The sequence below is a fragment of the Ursus maritimus genome, unplaced genomic scaffold (genome assembly GCF_017311325.1).
Source record: "Ursus maritimus isolate PB19 unplaced genomic scaffold, ASM1731132v1 scaffold_19, whole genome shotgun sequence".
Classification (NCBI taxonomy): Eukaryota; Metazoa; Chordata; class Mammalia; order Carnivora; family Ursidae; genus Ursus; species Ursus maritimus.
Genome location: NW_024424341.1, coordinates 944,718 through 957,598, shown reverse-complemented (window position 1 = coordinate 957,598; position 12,881 = coordinate 944,718). Strand labels below are relative to the sequence as shown.

Below are 12,881 nucleotides of genomic sequence, written 5' to 3'. Positions count from 1 at the left end.
CATGTCCTAACAGAAAGGCCAGCCTGGGTCCAGGGCAGGACGGGAAACAAGGAGACAGAGGAGGGGTTGGGAAAGGTCAAGGAATCACACACCGGGGGCTGGGAGGGCCTAGGGATGCCAGCATCCATCTCATTGTCCCTCCGTCTGTGCACTCCATGCAGCTTGGCTCTGTGGACGAGGGAGCTCTGGCTGCTGCCTGGCTTGCCTGCCTCGCTCTGTCTTCCTGAAGCAGCTTTGGGCTCAGAACGGGAGAATCTGATTTAGGGGGAGGGACGCTCTATGAGCATCCGCATCTCACTGAGGGTTTGGGTCACCTGTGTGTCTAACCCTGGTGGTGGCCGGCGGGAAGGAGACCCTGCACGCTGCCCTGCTGGCCAGTGGTTTATAAGCTCAGGAGGTCGCAGGGCACGATAGTCTGAGCAGAGAGCAGGAGACTAGATCCCCTTCTGTAGATCCCCTCTTTGTGTAAGAAAGGCAGGTGCACACTGCAGCCCCTGTCCTAATGCAGAAATTCTGCCACAGCCCCTGCCCAAAGCTCTCGGTTCTATGTTTGGTTCTGCCGTGAGGTCTTTGGCCGAATGGAGTCTGAGCAGTGACGGACGGAACAACAGCTCCCAAAACATGGACCGAGCCCTAGTGCCCCTTTCAGGATTCCCTGGGTGGGAGGAGCTCCCGGGCAGTGGTGGACACGGCACTTACCAGGACATCTCTCTGCTGCTGGGTCTGGGCCTCAGCTTCCTCAGTGCAAGCCCCCGACCCCACCTGGCTGCCATCCCCTGATCCTGCAAAGCCCTCAGCCCGCATGGGCTCCATCCCTCAGCCTGTGGTCGGCTCTTCACACCGGGCTACTGCAGCCCCCTGGGGGCTGGCTTCTTGATATATGGGACATGGATGTGGGAACCACACTGGGAAGATGGCCTTTCAGAGCTGGCTTGAGGGTGACCTGTTCCCAACAGTTAGGGTGGAAGGGGCTGCCCTATCTTGGACCCTCGGCCTGGGTGTGGCAGGGGCACCCCCAGCCAGCCGACACACTATACCCCCTGGTAAACCTGCTTGTCCCCAAAGTGGGGGCCTTGTGAGGGGCAGGGAAATGGGCTGGCAGAGCAAACCAGCGGGTCCCAGGTGAGGGCTCCTGCATGCCTCGCCTCAGACCAGCAGCCTCACCCCACTCCTAACGTCAGGGATGTGGGTCATCGGGGCCTTAGACCTGGTCACCCGAACCCCCAGTGTACCCAGGGCAGATGCTCCCTAGACAGAACCTTGGCAAACAGAATCCCAAAACACCTGCCTCCAAGGCCCACATCCAAAACTGATGTTTTCATAGGTTCAACGCTTGCCAGAGAGAAAGACGGACGCCCAGACACACGACAGGCGGGCTTTCAGCGTCTCATCGAGAGCCCAAATCCCAAACCGGTCCTTGGTTTTCTGAAACCCATGAAAGCAAACCTTTGACAGGTGCACAGGCCTGTGGCTTGGGCCTGGGGACATTTCTGGAGGATAAGAGGTCTACCTCGACTTTCAGAATTGGGTTCCACTGTCAGGAGGATTGGGGATGGCACCTGGCCTGTGGCCCCTGGACGGAACCCTCCCTCCCAGGACCGAACAATGAATTCCTACAGCTCTGGGAAAATCACAGCAATCATGCAAACCCACTGCTCCCCGCAGGACCACGGTTCCGATTTCTTTGACAATCTACGTCCTAAGCTTTATATATTTCCGCAGTTTCCCTCTGTTTTTATTTGGCAAACATCCCTCTTTATTATCACCACCATGAACATTATTTGGACCTCTGCAAGGACTATATACATTCACATTAGCGTAGACTATTGACTTCTTGCCTCCCGGCGGGGCCCCCAAGAGCCCCAGTTTCAGTAGCTGGTCACTCCCCGTATTGCACTGCAGTCCTGGGAATCTCTCACAGCGATGCAAGAAAATGCCAGACCACGGGCCGTGTCTGCCGTGGGTCCTCCCACTGGGTCCACGCGACGGCTTCCTTACTCCTTCACTTCCTCCTTGAGATGGTCAGGGCAGCTGAGCGGGTGAGGGGACGGGGCTGGGGGGTCCAAGAGACCACGCCCCCAAGGGGCAGGTAAAGAGAAACGTGGAGCTCTCTGCAGCTGACCGAGTCTCCAGCAGGCCTGCTGAGGGCGTTCCTGTTCGTCGCTTTCCTTCTATTTCTGAAACAGTGTGCAGAGAGGACAGTGGGGACGGCAGACTCTGGGGCCGGGGTGGCGGCGGGCGGCCTCGTGGGGTGCGAGGAGAGGTAGAGGAGGAGAGACGGAGAAGCAGCAGTTACCAGGCCCAGATGCTGTCTCCTCGAGCTTTGAAAAGCAGTCAAGAATCAACGCAAGATTGTCACAGTTTTGTTTCAGAGTCATTCTCTCCTGGGAAGGACACATTAGCGCTTTCTCACGAGTGGAAAACATGCAATGGGATGAAAATTCATGGAGGGCGTGAGGACAGATGGGGGCGTCCCCCGCACGTGTGTATACACGCAGATGCACACGCATGTGGGCAGGGCGCCCTCCGTCACGGCTGAGAAATCCAAGGGACTTCTCGTTGAGCAAAACCCTCCAAACCCCAATGTCCCCACACCCCAGACACGGAATCAAAGCAAGAGAACAGGATGACACCTGAACAAATCCAAGGGTGGAGGAAAACCGTGGACAAGATACTTTGGCAGTGACAAAACCATTTTGGATTTCGACGTCTCATGTTTGTTTTTTGGATTTCCTTTGGAGCACAGATGCCCGGCGTCCTTGGCTGGCTAGCTGGCAAGGTAGTTTACAGGTATGCTTCCTTTCCTTTTTGTTAAAAAAAACTTTTTGGATTTCTACTTAAAGCCAAAGAGTTTGACGTTAAAGAAAAAAAAACTCTGAAAAATGTTTCTTAAGTTGGAAATTGAAATCGTTCTTACTATCTTCACCGCGTCGGCCACACGCCCCTGGGGTGGCTTCTGGGCTACGGCGGCTCAGACCTCCAGCTGTAGGAGATCAGTTTTTTGTTTCCCTTTTTAATCAGGAAGGGGACAAAACCCCGTTTTCTTTGTCCACTTCTGAGTAGGTCTGTTCCACAAAACCCCCCCAAAGTTCTTCACTGAAAATATATGCCACCAAACAGATTTTTTTCATCAAAGAGAAAGTGTACGAGAGTCATGAAGACAAAAACAGGGGAGCGTGAGCGGGAGGGGGACAGGCGGCAGATGAGCCGGTCATGCTCTGGCCGGGCCACTCTGCCGGCTAAAGCTCGGTGGGGGTCTCTGAGGACGCTCGAGCGGTCGTGGCGTGAGACCGTCAGGTAGCTGAGGAAGTTGCGTTGATGCAGTTTTTGTTGGTTCTGTTTTCTTTTGGAGAAAAGCAGTAGCAGCAGTGGCTCCCAGGGCCGGGGGGCAGCGTCCGGCGGGCTGGGGGGCCGGGGCCTGGCGGGGCCGGAGGGCGCGGCATCTGTGGGCCGGGGCGGTGGGCTCTGGGGGGAAGGGGGGTTCAGCGGGGCACAGCGTCCAGGGGGCCGGGCGGGCCAGGCGAGCCGGGGTGGGAGGGCCCCGTGGAGCTGGCCTCGCTGGGGCTGGCGGCGCCCGTGGGCAGGCAGGGGCCCAGGCTGGCCGTGGCGTCAGGCTGCACGGGCCCCGGGTCAGCGACGGCGGCCGCGGGGCCCTGCAGGCTCTGGCCACACACGTGGTGGTGCTTCTCCCAGTCCCGGTGCTGGCAGAAGGAGCCGCAGTAGCGCGCCGCATTGCAGCCACTGCATGTCTCGCTGGCCTTGCGCCCGCAGTTCCAGCAGCTCTGAGGGAGGGGGGACACGGTCAGGGGGGGCCACAGGGTGGATGCTGGGCCCCGTCCCCCAAGTGCCCAGCCTGGCCACAGACTGGGGCAGCGCTTGCTGCAAACACACCCACTCGGGCCTGGCCACCGCATCATGGAGCAAGATGAGAACGGCCCTGACTCTCGCCACAGCTCGCGGGCGGCCCTCAGTGGCCATGGCCACCTGGCTGGGTCATTCGGGGGGTTGGGCTCACATCACTGAGACACACAACTCCAGGCGACTCCAGTCTGGTTCGTGCAGCATTTATAGGACCATGGGGTCCTCGGGAGGGATGGCAGCCATGGCCTCTCCTCTCTTCCAGGAAGCCCTCCTAGCTTACCTGGGCTCCAACCCCAGAATGTACCTGCCTGGCTGCATAAAGACTGCCAGGCTCCAGTGTGGGGTGCACGGCCAGGCCTGCCTCAGGCACCGCCTGCCCCCTGCCATTGGGCCTCTGCTCCCTTTCTGTGGAACGAGCGGTAGCCTCAGCTGCACACGTGAGCAGGGGTACTGGGAGAGACCGGAGATGGAAGCCAAGCTGAGGATGGGGGAGCCCACACCTGCCCCAGGAGGGAGGCCCAGTGTCTAGCCGGCCCCCAGAGCCTCTTGGGCCTCCTGCCTCGCTCTGCTAGGCCACACCAGCCTCCCTGCCGTCCTCACTCCACCAGGCGCGCCCTGGCCTCGGTCCTTGCGGCTCCCTCCTCACGGTGGCACTGCTCCCCCAGATTCCTGCCTGGCTCGCTCACCTCCTGCAGGACTCCGCTCCCACGTCACTGCCCTGGCGCCTCCCCTGGCACCTGCCTCCGTGAGGTCTGCCTGTTCTGACCCGCCTGCTTCTCCGCAGCTCAGTGTCTGCTGAGGCAGCCGGTGCAGACGCACGAGCTGACCCTCTGGGCTGGTCCACGCACACCCATACCAGTGGTTTTGGAAACATGTCTCCTTCCGAAGGACAGTTCAAGGACCCCGGTGGAGAAGCCTTTCCTTTCCCTGACTTCTCTCACATGAGAGTCCTTTTTGGACAAGGAGGAGAAGAGGGACCCGCTGCCCCTGCCCTGCTGGACCCCGCCCAACCTCTGATGCCCAGGCGCCAGCACGACGATGGCGCTCAGGCCCCTGCCGCGCATGCGTGTGGGCTGTAGCCGAGGCGGCACTCAGGTGCCCCCCCCCCGCGGTCTCCACACGCCCCCCGCCCCCACACGTTAGCCAGAGCATGGGCTTCCGCGTCTGCCAGCCTGGGTTTGAGTAATGGCTCCTGACACCCCCAGGCCTCCTGCCCCTGGACCCTCAGCGTCCACGTCAGCACGACGGGGACACCCACAGGAGGACCCACGTCACCGGCTGCCCAAGGTCGTGAGGCTGGGAGGCGGCAGAGTGAGGGTTCGGGGCCTGGACCTGGAGGCCGGGCTGGGGTGGGGGCTGGGCGGGTGGCCTCACCTCGCTGGAGTCCTCCTGCTGGTTGACGACGGTCAGGGCGTCCTCCGAGGCCTGCCGCCGGGCTTCAGCCAGAGCCCGCTCCATCTTGGCGCGCTCCGTGCTGATGAGCTCATGGGCCTTTCGCTCGGCGTCCGACACGGCCTTCTGCAGCTCAGACATGGCCTGCCGCTTCACCTCGTTCACCGCCTCCTCTGCAAAGGACACGCGGGCCGTCGCCACCGGCGGCCACACAGGCCTCCTCGTGCTGTGGGCGGGGCTGCGCCCCAGCCACCGGCACACATGCGCAAACCCGGTCACGGGCGCGCCTCCCAGCCCGGCCGACAGGAGCGGTCCCACACCGTCGCGCGCAGCCGCGCTGCCCTGGGGGGCGGGGCCAAGCCCACCCCCGACTTGGACTCCACGGGCATGGGGAGGGCCCAAGACCCTTGGAACCTTGGAAGCCACGAGTTCCAAGGGATGCTGATGCTGCCGGTGTCGGCACCGCCTTGGAGGCCCAGAGCCGGACCGTTCTGCCCCGTGGACAGCCGGCTTCCCGTGGCCCATGCCGAAGCAGGCCAGGGGAGGCCCCGCCGAGGACTCTGCATCCTTATCACTCCCAAAGCCGTCACCCACAGCTCCCGCCTCTGGCCTGCTCCCGTCTGAAGATAAGCAAGCCGTCCCTGCGGTTGCTGCGGTGGGCTGAGCTGTCTGGCTACGGCCAGAGCGTCTGCTTCGGCTTCACTCTGCTCTCCAGCACTGGCAACCACCCATGGCCGCTCAGCCCTGCCTCAGTTTACCTGGTAGTGCTCTTCTTGCCGTGGTGAGGGAACTGAGATGGGGCTGAGCAGGGCTCCTGTTAACGAGCCTTCTGTGTGAGCCTTTGCATGCTGGGTGTGGCCGAGATGCCGGCAGTGCCCCGGTGCCCATGAGCTGCCTGCCCCCCAAGTCACCATCGGAGCCCTGTGCAGCTGTCACCAAGGGTCCACCATGGGCCAGAGGGGACAGGCCAAGGGAGATGAGGACCCCATCCTCCTGCCAGGCCTGGGCCTTCCCCCACTTTGCTCTAGGCAGCTGCTGCCCGTCTGTGGCCCCTCGGCCTCCGACTCTGGGGTGGGACGCTCCCCTCTCTGCTCTCAAGAGAGATTTTTCTCCCTTTCCCTTACACTTCACATTGAATCCATCCACGATCAAAACCTCTCAGGGACCCTGCTGCTTCTCTCCACTGGTGCTGCCTCAGCGGAGCACCCACCCCCTCTTTCTTTCTCAAGCTGCCCACTGGCTCCTGCTTCTACCTGGCCCTCCCCACCGTCTGTCCCCACGATGCAGGGAACGTGTACCGCAGGCACTCCAGCTCTGTCTCTCACACACGTGTCTGTGCACATGCATGTGCGTGCGGGACTCAGGGACCTGCTCTGTTCTGCTGAGAGGCACACTCATTTGCCTGCAAATGGCAGGCAGCAGCTGTCCTGCCCTGAATACTAAGTGCACTCGGACCCCCTGCAGGGTCTGTAGAGCCCTGTGAGCTTTGCCAAGTGAGCACCCATGCAGACGGTAGCTCTGATGAGAGGGCAAGAAGCCCCCTGCCCCCCAGGCCGACGGCACTCACCAGCCTTCCTCCATATCTCCTCGGGCATGTAGCCAGAGAGGGTCCGAGGCAGGAACTCCCGGTGGGCATCTGAAACACAGGGACGGCCAGCATCATGCACAGAACGGGGCCATACTCAGCTGGGTAAGGCGCACATGGTGTGTGTCCTTGGGGGGGGGTCCCCTGACATGCCCCTGGTTGGAAACCCTGTAACTGCTGCTGGTGTGGGGCAGAGCGCTGTCAGGAAGGAGGGTGCGCTGGAGCACCTTGGACTCAGCGGGGACCTGGGCCTGTCCTGGGCCTCTCTTGGATTCCGTGGTCATCTCCCCTGAGTCTGGGCTTCCAGCAGCTTGGACCGTATCTTTACGCAGAGCAAAAAAAGGCACCTCCTTCTCCAGGGAAACTCTTGGGTAGTATTTTACTGTAGTGCCAGAACGGGGGTGCTGGTCTTGGTCCTCGCTGCCCCTGCAGTGCACCCCCTGCCCCCCACGACGCCCCCTCGGCACGCACCTAGCTGAGACCCCTCTGTACCCGCGGAGCTGTTGAGGGGCCGGGCAGTGGCAGGCATGGGGCCCTTCTTGGCGTCCTCGGTGTCGCTGTAGCGCCGGATCCAGTGGTTGAGCTCCTCGCGGTCGGCTTCCTGGCACTGACGCAGCACCGTGAGGGACCGCCGTGTCTTCTCAGCCATGTCCGTGATGCAGTTCAGAAGCTGTGGGCAGGCAGGTGGCGGCTGTGAGCGTGTGGGGGATGGCCCACCCTGGGCCTGGGCCAGCCGGCTGTCCAGGACGGCTGGCCACAGTGAGCTCAGGGCCACAGTGTGAAAATCGCCTCCCACCGCCTGGAAAGGCACCAAGCGCCGGGGTGGGGGTGGGGTGCAGACCTGACTCTTAGGCTGGGGCTCTCCTTTCAACTCTCCAGGTAGTGCTGCGCTGGGGAGAGCAGATGGGCAGAGCTGCCCTGGGGACCTCACCTGCCTGGGCTCCCTTCCCACCAAGGAGGCGGGGGAGGGATGACCCTGAACAGTGTGGAGGGGCCCCAAGTCCCATGAAACCACCTTTCTCCGGGAGACAGAGAGGCTGTGTAGGGGCGGGGTTGGGAAGGTTCTGAGGGGCTGACCGGAAGCGAGGGCCTGCTGAGGAGGGAGGCACATAGCAAAGGGGAGCCCACAGTGAGCCCCCGGCCCCCCGCAGCCCCAGGGCCCCACGGGCTGGGCGGAACCCCAGGACACTCACGTTGTTGAGATGCTTCCACTCCTCCGCCCACTCCCGCTCCGTGAGCCTATGGTCGATCACTTCCTCCTGCCGGGACCCGTGAACGGCTGCAGGGGTGTGTGGACGCTGAGGCCCCGCCCCAGGCCCCAGGCCCCGCCCCCACCCAGGCCCCTCCCCGTGTTCCCCAGGCCCCGCCCCTCGCCCCAATCCCTGTCCTTGGGCTTGGCTTTACCTGCCTGAGAGAAGTGGACAAGGGTGAGCAGGGGGACCCTGGGCACTGAGCCTCCATCCACCGACTTTGGGGGGAGGTCAGGAACAGGCCTGGCCTTTACTCAGTGTTTGGGAGGAAGAGACGGGCCCCCATCCCTCAGTCTAGGCTTGGCCACCCCTCCCCTACGTCCCTGTCTCCAAATCTAGCACATCTTTGTTTTTCTGCGCTGCTGCCCGTGGAAGCTGCCTCAGGCCCCACTTTGATGGCCTTGTCTCTCCTCCAAAGCCCTCAGGGGCTCACTGGCGGCTGCCTGGCTCAGCCCATGCTGTCCCGCTTCCTCTCAGCCGGCTGGACTCCTACACACCCCTTGAAGCCCAGGTCCCAGGCGCCTTCCTCCGCAGCCCCGAGCCCTTCCGAAGTCATTCAGCCCCACACGTATGCAGGCATAAACAGTCCTGGCCGTATCCTTGTTTATTCTGTCCCCGCAACGGGCGGCGTCTGTCCCTAGGGCAGGGCTGCTGTGTCTCCCGGCCGAAGTCCAGCTGGGCAAGAGACCGTGCTCTGGCTCATCTGCTGGGTCCAAGTGGGGTCCCCTGGGAGACCAGACACCCCAACACTTGTTCCCCGCAGGACCCGGGCCCCTCACCTCACCGCGCTGTCAGTTTCCCTACCCTGCCTACCTGCCGGGGTGTGAGAGGGCTCTGTGGAGGCACACAGGAGGGGACGGCCCTCCACCGGCGGTTCTACCCTCACTCCCACCTGACTGGTGGGAGCACTGAGGCTGGCGACGGGGATGGGATTGCCCAAAGTCACCCAAGGTCAGCCCGCGCCTCCACTGTGCCCTCAGCTACTGGCTGGTACAGCTCCAGAGACTGAAACAGTGGGGTGCCTTCCCCCCCCCCGCCCCGAGCCTGGTAATGAGAAACAAAACAACCCTGAACTGAGGAATTCACCAATGCAACAGATGTTTGACCTATATCAAATGCTCTCAGCCCCACGCTGCTGTGGTGCCCCAAGCCTATGCTGGGTGACCCAGAGCTGACCAGGGCTTCCCGGGTGGGGTCTCTCTGTTGAGGCCTTTTCCAGCCCCGAGGGTCTCCTAGCCCCCCCAAACCTGAAATGCGTCCTCAAACTGCAGCAGAAGAGAGAGGCAGCAGCCACAGCCTACTGTCCACCACCCGGCCCTGCCACCCGCGGCACCAGGGCCTGCGCCAACGCCCCGACCAAAATAGTGGCTGAGATCTGCCTGACAGTTGGCGTTTATTTTTGCATTAGCAGAAGCGGGTGGGAATTAGCACCTGCCCAACCCGGCTGCAGGGAGCCAGACGCCGTCACCTGCTGCCTGGGCCCAGGCCCTGCAAGCTTCCGCAGGGTGGGGGCGGGGAGATGGCCTTGTACAGGGTGAGGCCTCCGCTGACCCTGCCTCTGGGCCCCCCACTGGTGCCCTGGGACTCACAGGGGCAGCTGTTTCCAGGCTGTCCCCCCAGTATGCCGGGGGCCACCAGGTTGTGGGCGGGTTCCAGCCATCTCTTCGTCCCCCACACAGAGGGGGTCAGGAGGTCAGGCAGACACGGCTTGAAGGCTTTGGGCATATGCATTTGGTTTTCTGGGCCTCGTCCTCTGTGACACGGGCCTGCCCATGCATCACACCCACGTACTACCAGCGTCAGAGCATGTTGCCACCCGTGATGGTACTGGTAACCCAGAGCAGCCCCTCCCCTGTGCCAGGCCCTGTGTGAACTCTCCTCACACCAGCCCGAGGGGTGGGACTCCCACTAGACCAGCTGACAGAGGAGGAGACAGGCCGGCGCTCACACCGCACACCCAAGGCCGCGCAGTGGGGAACTGGTGCAGCTCAGAGGATCCCTTTGCTCCCGGGGAGCCAGGCTCCTGCCTCTCCCTCCCCCGTGCACAGCTCACCCCGTGACCTAGAGTTGTGGGGCTCCCTCTCGTCCTGCACACAGAGCAGGACTGGGTGTGCATAGTCAGTGGTGCTCAATGAGGGCCCGTGAGTCTCAGGGCATTTGCTTTCCCTGGGGTGCCTGGGCCCAGTGTGTGGGCGTGGCCTGGAGGCAGGAGCTGCAGCCGTGACTCACACGCCCACCCTGCCCAACAGGGGGTCTCTTCCTGGCTGGCCCTGACGCCACATCCAGGCCGCACACCCTGTGTGTGTACCTGGCAGGCGGCCAGCGTCCCTCCAGGTACGCTCTAGGTTCCCTCAGGCCCTGTACCTGCCCCTCCCTGCCCAGCCCCCGGGGCAGGCTCCTCTGAACCACAGCCCTTCCCTGGGAGAGGGAGGCCCCTGACCCTGAGGGTGGGGGATGTCAGATCCCTAAGACAGAGGTCTGGGAAGGATGGCCCTCCCTAAGGCTCAGGGGCACAGCCCAGCAGGGTGGGGTTTCCCTCTGGGCCCACCCCATTCAAATCCTCTCCCCACACCCATTTCCTCGGCATCCTTCCTGGACAGACAAGGCCAGGCGGTATCCGCGTATCTGCCCCGCTCTGTCTCTCCCCCCGAGCCTCCCCGGCGTGCCCCTGCTTCCCAGCGCACTGCTCACCGAGTTGCCGATGGCGCTCCCTCAGCTCCCGGGGGTCAGGGTGGCGGTAGGAGTCCCGGAAGTGGTGGGCCATGGCCATGTCCTCGAGGCGGTAATGGGGCGGCTGCGTGGCATGGGGCAGTCCGTTGCTGGGGCTGTAGCGCTGGGCGGGGCTCAGGGTGCACGGCCGTTTGCTGAGGTGGTCGGGGTGCAGCGGGTCACGGTCTGACCCATTCTCTTTGGTCCTGACCCAAAGAGCAGGCAAGGTCACAGACCAGGAACCATGAACAAAGCCGAGCAGAACGGGTGAGAGGGAGGCAGGCGCGGGCAGAGAGAAGGAGGAAGCGCCGCAGGACAGATGCACAAGCAGAGACGAGGCCCAGCCCAGCCCCCACTCTCCCTCTTCCCCGGGGCTCGTGCCAGCCTCCACTGCCCACTGCTGTCTGGGCTCCTGCGGCCGGTGGTCAGGGAGCCTGAGCCCCTGTTGAGGGAGTGAGGAGATGGACATGCGTCGTCCAGTGGCCAGACAAGCGCAGCTCTGTGGGCCAGCACTGAGGGCCAGCCCGGCCGCCAGCGGACCTCAGGTGCCTGGACGCTCAGGTCCACATCCAGCCCAAAGCAAAGAGCCAGGCAGTTTCTGCCACATAGACTCCCTCCTGACCCCTCCCTGGTCCTCCCAGGGGCCATCTGCGTTGTCAGGATGCTGCACCCAGCCCTGTGTGGTGGCCTCGCAGGCAAGGCTCAACAGCCTCGGGTCACTAGCTGCAGGCCACGGAATGCAGCATGATGTCGGCCCACGTGCTGTCAGCTCTGGCACGAGACGCCGGCAGAGCCGAGGTACAAGAAGGCAGTTCTGGAGAGTCAGGCCCTCTGCCGTCTCCCTCCCCAGCCTCCCCTCTACCTGTCAGGTGTCCTCCTCTTGCCGTTCTCGTTGACTTCCAGCAGGAGCTCAGAGGAGTCGATGGGAGAGGAGGCACTGGCATCCAGCAGGAGCTGCTCGTGCTGGGCCAGGTACTGGGCGGGGGTCTGCTTGGCCAGGCGCGCACAGTGCAGGAGCTCCCTCTGCAGCAAGGGCAGGTTTGCCTGCATGGGGGGACAGGGGGCTGCGGTCACTGCCGGCAGGGGCCAAGTGTGCTCTAATGTGAGGCAGGGAGGCCACAGCCAGCTTTGCTTTGTGGCCTTGGGCATGTTGCACGACCTCTCTGGGCCTTGTGTTCTGGGAATGTGGGTGGGACTGTGCCCCCCCCCCCGGGCACACAGTGATTTGAGGTGCAGTGGGACCCTGAGTCCAGATCCTGGACCCCCAGGCTGGGGTTTCTGCACGTCACCAAGCTTCCTCCCCTGACGGCACCTGAAGAAGGCAAGGAGGGGATCGTACCCAGGACTCCTTGCCTTTACCAGTGGGAGCAGGCACCAGACCACGCATCGTGTGGAGGGGGACAGCGGAGTCTCAGAGTGGGGGAGGGGCAGCCCCCCAACGGCTAACTGTAAAAGGAGAAGCTGGGAGCAGCACCCCGCATGTCTGCTCCAGACCCCGGGGTGCAGCCCCAGCGCTCCCACCTCCTGTGGGTGTCCAGGCCAGCCCCACCCCAAGCAGCCTGGGACCCAGACCACACGCGGGCACACGCCCACCCCCCTGGGAGCTGTCACATGCGTCACCTCCCGCGATCCTTACAACCATCCGTGGACACACACGACAACGTGGTCCCCATGTACGGGTAAGGAGCACACAGCACAGTGAGGAGAATGACACGTCCGGTGGGGGGCACAGGATCCCGGTGGAGTCCCCGTCCAGTATCGCCACGTGCAACCACCGCGCCCCCAGGTCTGCTCCAGCCCCACCCCCTGCGTGTGCCGCTGGGCCGCAAGCAGGCTCCTCCCGCCATCCAGAGTCCTCCCAGAGCTTGGCGCACGGCGGGGGCAGGCTGGATGGGGGCCCAGCGGCAGGCTGCTTGGGAGAGACAGCAGCTCCAAGGATTTGTAAATAAATACAATCCCCCAACTTTCTCAGGGCATTTCAGAGCTGCCACCACCTCCTGCCTCTGCCGCCCCCGTGAGCGCGTCCACCCGGACCTGATCGAGCAGCCGATGCGTTTTTGTACAGCAGAGCCTGCTGCGAGGGC

The 12,881-nt window shown here is 63.1% G+C and overlaps 1 protein-coding gene across 3 annotated transcripts in view; it reads right to left on the bottom strand.

Annotated features, from left to right (window-relative positions):
* Positions 1 to 1,732: 1,732 nt before the first annotated feature.
* Positions 1,733 to 12,881, bottom strand: part of CBFA2T3 (CBFA2/RUNX1 partner transcriptional co-repressor 3) — an 84,183-nt gene continuing 73,034 nt past the window's right edge. For all 3 annotated transcript variants that reach the window (XM_040633163.1, XM_040633164.1, XM_040633166.1), the window contains 7 exons: positions 11,660 to 11,841; positions 10,780 to 11,003; positions 8,032 to 8,117; positions 7,310 to 7,508; positions 6,821 to 6,889; positions 5,236 to 5,426; positions 1,733 to 3,782 (listed from right to left, as the gene is read on the bottom strand). In XM_040633163.1, the coding sequence (XP_040489097.1) occupies positions 3,483 to 3,782; positions 5,236 to 5,426; positions 6,821 to 6,889; positions 7,310 to 7,508; positions 8,032 to 8,117; positions 10,780 to 11,003; positions 11,660 to 11,841 (1,251 nt within the window). In that variant the 3' untranslated portion in view covers positions 1,733 to 3,482. The remainder of the gene's footprint in view (positions 3,783 to 5,235; positions 5,427 to 6,820; positions 6,890 to 7,309; positions 7,509 to 8,031; positions 8,118 to 10,779; positions 11,004 to 11,659; positions 11,842 to 12,881) is intronic.